This window comes from Varroa destructor, unplaced genomic scaffold, assembly GCF_002443255.2.
Source record: "Varroa destructor unplaced genomic scaffold, Vdes_3.0 BEIS01000002.1, whole genome shotgun sequence".
Taxonomy (NCBI): domain Eukaryota; kingdom Metazoa; phylum Arthropoda; class Arachnida; order Mesostigmata; family Varroidae; genus Varroa; species Varroa destructor.
Window position 1 is genome coordinate 49,004,817 of NW_019211455.1, and position 11,527 is coordinate 49,016,343.

The 11,527-nt window shown below is 40.0% G+C and overlaps 1 protein-coding gene and 1 long non-coding RNA gene across 2 annotated transcripts in view; one reads left to right on the forward strand and one right to left on the reverse strand.

The window, feature by feature from the left end:
* LOC111245063 (uncharacterized) overlaps positions 1-11,527 on the forward strand; it is a 104,118-nt gene that overhangs the window by 88,404 nt on the left and 4,187 nt on the right. Inside the window, exons 3-6 of the mRNA XM_022792860.2 lie at positions 6,895-7,038; positions 7,676-7,888; positions 9,819-10,068; positions 11,304-11,491. Coding sequence (XP_022648595.1) covers positions 6,895-7,038; positions 7,676-7,888; positions 9,819-10,068; positions 11,304-11,491 — 795 coding nt within the window. The remainder of the gene's footprint in view (positions 1-6,894; positions 7,039-7,675; positions 7,889-9,818; positions 10,069-11,303; positions 11,492-11,527) is intronic.
* Positions 3,205-7,784, reverse strand: LOC147757933 (uncharacterized). The gene is made up of 3 exons (XR_015322160.1): positions 7,653-7,784; positions 5,339-5,538; positions 3,205-5,150 (listed from the first exon to the last, which is right to left on the reverse strand). It is a non-coding gene; the product is annotated as an uncharacterized LOC147757933 (long non-coding RNA).

Below are 11,527 nucleotides of genomic sequence, written 5' to 3' on the forward strand. Positions count from 1 at the left end.
AAATTCTCCTCTTGACACTAAATCCTTTTAGCTCTGATAAAATAGTTCAATCATTAGCAACAATAAATATAATCTATTGAAAAAGTCTACATTAAACCTTAACGTAATCAATCGGCATATATAGGATGTATACATAGTCAGTTTAGCCAATATGTCAAAAAATATTTTACTAGCAACCTATAGTTTACTAGCAACCCTATAGTTAACTACTAACTTTTGCCCCCGCACGTTATAATTAAAATTTTTTTGCTCCTTTATGAATAAATAATACCATGGGTTGGCGGTATCATATTCGCTAGCTGCAGAATCTGTAAGGTCATTATTGATTTGACACTTAAAAATATACTATATAAAATTATAAATATTAGTCTCTGCAGGACAGACCGTTCCTAGAGTAGGTAGTTTTCAGTGTACCGCGTAAAAAGATAGAAATAATTTCGCGTTTTACAAAAACTAGCATTGTTATAATTGCTGCATTTTGAGGTGTCCTACTAGGGGCAGTTCATACAAATAATTATCGAACGCACTAGTGACTGGACTAGATTCATTCTCACGTCGATTTAAATAACTTGCAACTTCCTTTTTTTTTTTTTTTTTTTTTTGGCAAGGATTCAATTATTATGGACTAAAGTTTTTGTTTTGGAAACACAAACGGGGCTATCAGTTGGTGGAATACTTCTGGTAATCACGAGCCTTTTCTTCGTATCGAATCGAGGGAACAGCTAGAACGGATTTAGTCTGAGCCGCTGCTGTTTTCGTTGTTTAAAGTTAAAACGTTGCCTAACGATTTCTGTTACGCATCGAACTATTCAGATCAATAACTGTTGCATCAGGAACTACCGGACGGAGTCAACTGTGTCAGAGCCAACAATTACGCTCTAGAGATAAGCGTGTAGATGGAGCAGTTATACGAAGAAAATTCGTACCTCGGAACTCTAAGCGCAGCAAAACGGAAGAAGAGCAGACGGACCTACTTCTTTAAATGAGAACCTAGGCAATCAATGGCGGACATCGACTGGTGTAAAGGAGTCATTGACAAAGTTAAAGACGTCCGCGTACAGGGTTGAGGGAAAAAGGATACTCTCTATATTAAACTTGCATTATTATATTAGTATATATTATGAGCACTCCGCAAATACCTATTTATCTATTTAACTACAAATATTCAGGGGGCGCAGAAATTAGCATTAATAAAAGTATAAAAATGATTTTTTTAAACTCGTAATAGGCTGGAGCAGAAAACATCCGTCTCATAGTACTCAAATGCTAGTCAGGCTAAAGTGCTTGGTTGTTAACGCCAAATCTGCGAAGCTAGAAACAGGCAGTTAGCATAACTGCTATTGCTACAAAACGGAGAGGATGGAGAAATAGAAGAGATGATAAAAAATTCCAGACCGCGCACGTTGCGTTAGATTATCCTTAGGCAGGAGGCCGCGTCGCCACAGTAACAAGACGTCAGCCTCTCCTGCGTCGCTTTCTGCTAAATAGACTCACAGTCGCCCACCGGGCGAAAAGCGACGTTTTCAGTGTTCACTCCCCTCCGCCTTCACCTTTTTCGAATACAAATGGGAGTTCCAGCTGGTCGGTCACTGGACATCGGCGTACAGGAATCCAGTCCAGTCCCGACATGGGGGACGATGAGAGAAAATGTGCCGTTGCACTATCCAGCGCACACGCAAGTACTCTTTCTTTCAGCGACTTGCTGCTTAGGTCTGTTACTTATGCGGCCTTCTGCACTTGTAATGAGCAAATAGTTGTAGAGATAAAGAACGTTCATCTCACCGCCCATCGGGGGCGAATTGAACCGTTGTAATGGAACCGCCGCACCGGCAGGCGCAGCAGTAACAGCTTTTGCGGGGAACAGGATACCTTGCCATCCTTTTTGCAGACGTACGTAACATTCTGCATTATAAACAAGATTTTCTACTTCTCTAGATCAAGCTCCTCCAATACCCTGACCAGTTAGGGAGAGCAGGGTGAACCGTGAAACGAACTGCCTCCAGAAGAGCATCCAGCCGTTTCGAAAGCCTGATATGAAACCAAACCCCTGATCCGCTGAGGCCAGCTAATGTCGACTAAATCGACAGACGGGTTAAGGCTGCTGAAGCCTAATAACCTCCGTCGACTGATGATGGCTAGCGACCGGACACTGACGTCTTAACCCTTGTAATTGAATTAGAAAGAGGCCATGGTGAAGACCGTAGTGCAGGCTACGGTGAAAAGAAATAGTGTCAGCGATGATCTAGGAAACGGATGATAATTTGTAAGTCTTAGCCTTTGTAATGCCGTGCCCGATTCGTGTGCGTAACCTTGATTACGTCAAGACCACATATAAAGGATTTGTAGTTAGAAACTCATTTTGTCTTTTTCGTTAAATTGTCGTCGTGTGGGTTGAAAGACTTCTCGATCAATTGTAAGTTTCCAGCATCTAGGTAAATGTGGTGCTATATAGCATGTAGCGATAAGCGAACTTAATGGTTTGTTGCAGGGACCGGGACCCAAAAAACATACATCAGAGAGTTTAAGTCGAAACATATTCGTCATAGTTAAAGAAAGAATAGGCATTGGACTTGATGAGAATTTCTACCGGACTTTATTTCTACCGCTTGCAGTGAAGCGCCACTTGTTAAAATGGCTGAAATGCCAACTAGGAATCGGTTAAAACCCTGTTATCGAGCATCAAATGGATTGAACGATATAATTCTTGTTTGAATGGGCTACTGATTATGACGTAAACCTTGCCGATAGTAATCATATATTCGGCAAATCTACCGATAACAGAGACCGTTAAGAACATATATTATAGGGAAGATTTTCCTTAATTCTATTTACAAATTACAAAGCTTACCACATTACTTCCGTTGTGTGCTAAAAAAGTGCATTTGGAAGGAAACTCTCCTTCTGGAAGGAAAAGAAGTCGAATTGAAACTTTCTAAGCTGTGTGTCCTGATTCAGCTTGAGGTGTCCTGATTCAGCTTGAGAACGATTCAGATAAGAGAAGATACAGAGTTTTTCGTTTAGCATGCAAGACTAAGCAGCTAGGTCCAAGGTGACCTGCATAATGTGGAATCGTTCTTTTTGTCGTTCAGAAACGGCAGCCGCCGGTTTGTAACTGGGTAGATATTACTGAATGGACTGGTTTTGCAAGATGGACTACGGAAAAGAAAGAAAAAAAAAATGATGTTTTCATTTGACTTTCTCAGTTCAGGACTGTGCATTTGGATATCTGCAATGGAAAAAACCTAGGCGATCAAAGAGCCGTTTTTTGAGGCTACACAGATTGATTCCAAGTTGGAGCCGCATTGCCATCAGACAAATTTAATAGACTTTCAGTTATAGGAGTTGTTGGGCTCCAAAGGATTTGAGGTCATTGCGTAATCAGCCGTAGTCTTACTGTAAATAAACTGCGTAATCGGCATAGAAGTATGGTCAACGTTGAAATAATCATATTTTGGTCTATATCCTTCTGGGCGAAAATTCTAACTAGTGTATTATTTAGGTTAATGTATTTTCTGATAGCGAAATCATATTCTTTTATTGGCGTGCTTACATTGGTGCTGGGTATGCTATGCTACAGATCTTCGTTAAACAGGTATTAACTAAAAAATTTTAATTGAAATCAGCCATGATACATTTGGTTTATAGGATTTGGAAGTGATTTATAACGTGCCTGTAGAAAAGCCGCAATTGCCAACTGTGAGAACAACCGCAAAAAGAAACGAAAACCGGGTGTACAGTGGCCCCTGAATGCTCTCTAAGCTTCGCACAAGTGATAGACGAGATTGAGCCGGGGGTTGCTCTCCTTGCGTTTTTCAAGGGGGACACCTTCCAGGAGAGTATAGGACAATATACTCGTCGCCCAGCGTACTTGTGCTCGTTTCTCATTATTAAGCCTTACTGTGGTGAAAGGGAATGTGATAAGATAAAACTATTTCTAAGACGCCAGATGTAAACAGCGTAACCGTAGATTAGTCCATTGATCTGACATGGACAATAGGACTCCTATAACGGTTACCCATGTTTCTGCTATTCCACCATTGAGACAGCGGATCAATTCGAGTGCTAAGTTGCTTGTAGAAAGCGGGACAAGTTTCGTTTGAAAGACCCTTCATAGGAGAACGTAATTATGGGGAAGTGAGTCAGCGTGACATGGTTAGTGTTATACGAGGCATCGGAGTAATTTAACCAGTGAGTACAGCAATCTTGAGGGGGAACAGCGACGTCAATGTCAAAGGCAAAAGGCGGAGAAACTCTGAGTTACTCTGTGACATCTGAGCGACGTATCGTGATATGTGTGAGACTTGGTTCTTTTGATCTACTGTAATTCTCCCTGGAAACTAGGTACGATCGCCTTCGTGACATGGAACACGATAGGCGTATATAGAAGATCAAACAACAGTAGATAGAAATAAAGTTTGTATTATTAGCGATTGCGTCGACTGCAAACGGATGGTCGTTAATAAGAAAGGCTTTCAAGGATCGACTTGAAAATCCAGGCATATATACCCTATATAGGACAGGAAGGCCTATTTTTATGTGCAATATCAATATTAGTGAATAACGATTAATATCACTTAATTAACGGACCGAGGACCCTATTAATAGGATAGTTGACACTAACAATCGGCATATGTTGCATATATTTTAAATAGTCGTACCTAAATTAATTCGTAGCATGATGATCCGTAGGCTGACGAAGATCTCTCGAGTCTTCATTTAGTTTCTGTATTATTGTTTCGTGTTGTTACTAGGATTGGTGTGATGAAAAGTCCCGTGATGATGCACGTCAATGGTTGTTTATTGCCAAAAGCGAAAATTAGAGTATTTCCTGTTTTTTTTTTTTAATTTTGCTGTTACATTTTAAGGGAGCTGTACTGTAACAGACATACAGATTAATACTAGACGCCTGATGAAAAAAAATCATTGCAACAAATTACTATACTTTTGTGCATTATGAAGTAACGTACTGATCTTTGTTAATCTTAATTAAGAGTAACGTTCTTTTTCCAAAATGTCTGTACTCTGCCCGAATGCCAGAGTTATATTGTTGAGACCTAAGCTTTTTTAAACTTTGGTAAGAAGGAAAATCTCTGAAGGGCTAGATCTGGAAAGCATGGAGATCAACACAGAACAAAAGTCGAGTTTTTTTTCTGTAAAAAAAAAACGCAACACAAATAACGATTATTAACCCGTGCATCATCGTAGCGAAACAATTCATATCTTGTTTCAATCCAGTATGTGAATCCATAGCGCGCAACTTTCGGTAATAGAAAAATGCGGTGAATCTAGCCTTGGCCTGTTTTTGACGATACCGAGATGATTGTGCTTGTATCATCACCTGAAATGACGCCCTGATTCCTTTTTCACCCGTTGACAAATCTGTCGCTTTCTCGAAACCTTGATCCTTCGGAACTATCCTTGCTTCTCGTCCTTAGATAGTCTTCGGAATGATCCAACATGATCCTCGTGAGATGTCTAACTCCTCTGCGATTTTCCTAATGGTAGCCGAGCGATCTCTCAGTATGAACCTCATTTTACCTTCGAAAAAGACGAAATTCGATCACAGTAAGAAGTCACTGACTGCAAAGCGCCTGGCAGAATAGAAAGTGCACGTACAAATCTCGGTTTGAAAATGCCAGATAGGCGGGCGAATATGCCCCCCGAGCCCGGCCATGAATCGACCTTTAGCCAACCAAACCAAGGCATCTTATCCATATTTTTTTCGACCTGGTACTATCCTGTATACTGCTTCTTATAAACTCGGCACTCAAACAAAGGATTAGGGAATGTTTATCAGACGCCCGTCTATGCGATATTGACATAAGCCGTCGCGGCTTATGTACCTTTCACCCTGCCAGTAAATAATTATAGTTTATAAACGGCTCCAATGCTGAGTCTATAACTCTTTCGAGTAAATGAATTTGTTTCCCGTGCAGTCAATTTTCTGTGATACGTGCGATATTGGGCAAAAACGAGAAAGACCTTTGACCGTTGGGTTGTCGAGCATTCATAAAATGTACGGTCAGAGTAGAAGGGAATTGAAAGGCATAATAGGAGGAAATCGAGAAAACAACAAATTTTAACATACCGTGATGACTTGCACTAAAAAACAGAAAATCTTCATTATGAAATGCCTCATTTACGTGTACAGACCCTATGAGCCCTTAATAGATGTGATATCTAAAAGACATTTTGCCATATCTACATCTGATTAACTATGCATCAAATTATTCGACGACCCATTGAGTTCATTCAGTTACAAATAACAACTTGAAGATAAATTATTTCTGAAAAATGTATAAACAAATCCGCAGTTGTTTTCTTCACTTTAAGTCAATAAGAATATTTAATGAATGGTTTAGGTAGACATCATGTGATACGTTGGGTCTGTGAGGGAAAAATTTTAGCCAGGACTTAGCTTGGCCAAGACTATTATCAAAGGCCCTTTAATTTGGCAATCGGTTAACTAGTCAAGGCTAATTCGTTAATAAAGACTAGCCATTGTTTGTACTGCACAAAGCTCAGGTTAACGCTCTGATGACGATTTTATGTGCAGCGACCTGACTCAAAATAGAGAGGTTTCATCTTAGGTTATCAATACAAAAGGTATACACAGTGTAACGGAGCAATATATTGTCTTCTCGGTATGTTAATGTTTAAGCAAAATTTATCAGAAGACGAACCAATAACAGCTATAGTAGTCAATATGTATGAAAATTTCTTTACATCGATAAAAACAAGGCTATTGCGTAGTGAACTTGTTAAACTGTACACCTATTTATATTTGTTGGATAGGAAAGAAACAGTTAACAAATTACGCTGGTCAAACATGGATGAGCCAAAGACTTCTTAAACTAAATAAACTGTGTTTGTCATTTTGCTGTGTTCTTGCAGGGTCTCATGGTGCGCTGGGCCCTCAGGGTGAGCCAGGACCTCAGGGACCTCCTGGAGAGCCTGGTAGGGATGGCGAAGACGGACTTCCTGGTAAGGATGGCCGTGATGGTTCTCAAGGGCCGCCTGGCCCTACTGGACAAAAAGGTAACACATAAATGATTCCTCATAGCGTGTTCACTGTGTGCTTTTATGATCTTTGAATGTTTCCAGCTTTGGCAAAGGATATAGCTTCTCTACAAAGATTTGCTATTTACCAATTGTCCAGAAACATAGCCTATAGAAGATACTATTCAAATAAGTAAAGCATTGAGCCTTATAGCAAACGTTCACTTCTTGTCCTTTCATGTCAGGTAACGAAAACAGCGCTCACTTAATAGACTAAATGTCGTCCTATTAGCCGTAAAAAGTAATGAGCCTTGGTTTCAAGGACCTGTAAAAAAATAAAAGTCTTGTTGATTTCTCAGGAGGTGCTTTTCTCTTGCAGTTACCCTTGCAGGCATAGACCTTTTCTACTATTGGAAATGAATATGTCATAAAAGGAATTCTGTTTTCTTGGTCGTGGGAGCAAGGCTAACTCTTATTTCTTTCTCTTGCTTTCTGTTCGAAGGTATGTGAGCTATTTTTGCAGACAATAAGAAGGATCCTAGTGATTGTAGGAAGATGTTCACTTTAGCCATTTGGCTTTAATGATCATCTGTTTTGTACGCGCCTCACTGACAATACATAGCTATGTAGTTTTTTTTATTGTAAATACATACGTTGTGCGTTTGGGTATCCACAGGCGACGCTGGTCAGGTGGTTCAGGTGAATGCAGCGGATGGCAAAGTACAGATCGTTGAGGGTCCTCAGGGCCCGCCAGGTGAGAAAGGCGATCCTGGGCCCACAGGCGAACGCGGAGACAAAGGGGAGGAAGGTCCACGAGGTAAACGCGGTGCCATTGGTGCGACGGGAAAGACCGGACCTCAGGGACCCAAAGGCGAGATTGGTATCAAAGGTAAAATTTCGTTTATTTATGTTGTAGTAATAGTATAGGCATCACAACCCTATTGTAATATGTTGTCTGCAAATTAGATGTTACAGTATTATTAACGTTGTTATTTGGTCGTGTACGAAATAATTATTTTTCTGTGTTCAGACATAGCTGGGCTGTACATCTACCAACCAGGGGGTTAGTTACCATATGAGAATTTCAAACGTTTCAAGTCCTACGCCCGCCACTGACACTGGGCGCACATTAGGCAACTAGCTCCCAACACCAACAATTTTTATTAATGTAATTAAATTTTACGGTACCAAAATTAGATCATTATTTCGCACGGTTTTTTCCCAACACTATTTACTATGAATTTATTGCAGTAATTGATTTGAGCTAGGAACAAGAATTATTCAAATAGTTACGTCAACAATTTAAGATGAGCTACAGTCTGTGAGCGATACTCGTGAATTCGCAGAGTTTAATCATTCTACTCTATCGTGACTAGCGTGACTAGGGCCCGTTGGACAGAATGTAAATTATAAAAGCACTGCTATTGGGTCTTCTTCTTCTTCTTCTTCAAGCCCAACTTTATTCACACAAACTGTGCAGTGCTATCTTAGTTGTTGTATTGTTAGCGAATGATTATTTTAAAGCTGTAGCTTACCGAGCTGAATCTTGGGGTGGATGGGGGATCCTGTAACTAATCCTATTCCCGCCCCAAGCAACTAATAGCGAAAGTTAACCACCCTGCGAAACCCTGATGAAGACACGATATGTTCTTAGCGGGAATTGATTTTCCTTTTTTTCACTACACAGATAGGTTCAATCCGTGCATATCTATATTTAACCCACACCGTACGTTGTTGTGCGTGCGGAGCACCTCTTAACTAGAATGGCGTAGGTGGAATATTGTAATTCAGTGTAGTTAAAGTTTGTTTGGTTATATGCAATATAAGTTGAAACGGTAGACTTTTTTTTCTATAAATTTTTTAGTGAGATTAGCCTTGATTTTTGGGTGAGTCTTACTTGAGAGTAGATAACTGAAGCCTCGAAAACTTGACAGTGTTTTGAAAAATCGAAACTTCAAAAATAACGCATTGCGTTTACCATTGTGAGAAAAAACAAAAACGGAGGAATAAACAGTTTATTAGTGTTGTAAAGTGAGTTACAACTAGTACCGGAGAAATAGAGTTTCTGATAAATCGAACAAGACCGAGATTCGATGCAGCACAAGAACTTCATTATTTTATACGGTCCGTTTTGTCCGACACATACGTGAATATATTACAAGTTTCGCCTATCAGCGATTAAATTTATTTTTAAGCAATAATGTTTTTTGCAAGACGTGTTCGAAGTTATTAGTAACTTAATCCAGTTAATAACTTTGTAATCAATGTTGATGGAAAGATATAAGGAGCTTGGATTTTTGCATTATAAAGACTTTACGAGACTACTTTCTTGAATGTAGTCCCGTAAAATTAAGATGAGTCTTCTATCCTCTTTTTTTAAATTAACATGTTTATCTGAAGAATGTTACATACTTGAACTAGCAATGATGAGTTATGTTATCTGTTATAGATTGTAACATAGTGTTAAGTTTCTTTACACTCGTGGTCGCTAATGTTTCTGGACTTGAATTTACAGGACACAACATTAATACTAATTATAAGATGTTATCAGGTAGCTAGCATAATGTAGCAAAGGGTTTATAATAGGCACCTAACCGTTTCATACCATTGTGCCAGCTATTTTGTTTTTCCTCCTGTCGGATAGCAAAATCAAATCAATACTGGATTATATCTAGACTCCACCGCTCTATCTTTGCTTTTTGCCCAGTTCTACGACAGAGGATCGATGTTTTCGATTAACATATTATCACTGATTATCGCATTGCCTCTGTTCTGTTTCTTTGCCCACATACTTTGGTGTTTCTCGGATTCGATTTCAGGCGAACAAGGCGAATCCGGCAAAAAGGGTGAGAAAGGCGACAAGGGAGATCAGGGCGATGTCGGTTTGCCAGGGGCACCCGGACGCCATGGTGACAAAGGCGAGCTGGGTGTCCAAGGCCCCCCCGGACTACCAGGGGCCCCTGGCAGGGAGGGCGATAAGGGCGCTCGGGGTGAGAAAGGTGATATGGGCATGATGGGTCCACCGGGACTTCCCGGATCACAAGGCAAAAAAGGCGAACGAGGAGATAGGTTTGTGTTGTTTTAAAGTCGCATTGTTTTGCTTGCTGTAACAGTAAAATGTAACAGATTCATATATAACGAATTTTATTACGTGATAAAATGTCTGCATTATATGATCAGAGGAACTAACTTGCAGCATAGCGAATTTATGCGACGCTCTGTTTGGCCTGATGTGCCTCTTCACCGTATATACCGTATACAGTAGGCTGTGGAAAAAGCATTGACCGCTAAAATTCAAGCAAGTATTTTTATACTTTGAGGTATACATAATTAAATTAAATAAGCACTCTATCGATCAATGGCCACCTGCTATGTTCATTGATAATAGCATAGAGCGTAGAGCTTTTATGATTTTTGGACAGAAAATGGTGACTCTTGTATTCCTCCATTAAAACTATATTATTACCAATAAGGAAGTTCTGCGGAGACCGACAGAGATGATAGTGTGATGCTACAGGATCTAGGCTATACGGCAGGTGCATTAAAATGTCCTATCCAAGTTCGCTTATTTTTGCCCGCTAGTTAAAAATGTATGTGATCTGGGATGTCACTGACAATAGTGATTCGGATCAAGTGTTTTCAGGCCGTGACAACTCACATTGCACAATTCCTTCCCATCAAAAGGATAGCATCACGTCCTTTGGCATCAGTTGAAGCATATTACTCTTTAATGACAATCCAGATTTTTGTAGCTGTTTTTCTTCAAATGATTTAAAACTGTTTGTTTGGTGGTGGATACTTAGCTCCGTAGCTGTTAACTTTTGCAACAATTATATGGACTCTTTCCGATATAGGTCTATTACATTGAGGGGCACTTTTCGTACCGAGGTCTTCAAACCGAAAGTGATAGAGCCACCTGTGTGTTGTTCCTTTTAATCATGCATTTTGACTATAAACAGTAGACGTATGTCCATGGGCCTAGGCAGGATTTTTATTGTAAGTAATTAAAATTAAATAAATCGCTTATCTTCTTCTATTGTGTTCTATTTTAAGTTTAAATGCTGAAGTCCTAATACGTCTACTCGTTCCAAACCTCAGGCTTTTCAGAAGACGTTAGTATTGACCCGACGAGGCTCTATTTTATTTGAGCTATGTAGCTTGAAGACCATCTACCAGGAAAAACAGTCAATTCTTTTTCAACGTTCCTACCTACGTATACATAACTATAAGTACCTATGATTTTACTTAAAATTAGATTTTGTTATCTTTCGTCTCATTGTTGTCCTGCTTTTTTCGTGGTTTAGAGGGTCAGATTCGCCTCCCCACTACGCTGCCCATCAAGGCATGATAGCCACGGACAGTTTTGACCGTGAGTATAACATGATGGGTGGATATCAGCCCGGTCCACCAGGCCCGCCAGGACCGCAGGGTCCACCAGGTGTCAAAGGTGACAAAGGCAGCACCGGTGAAAAAGGAGACTTAGGAGAGAAAGGTGTGTGTGAAATGAACCACAGAGCGATAGTAATAA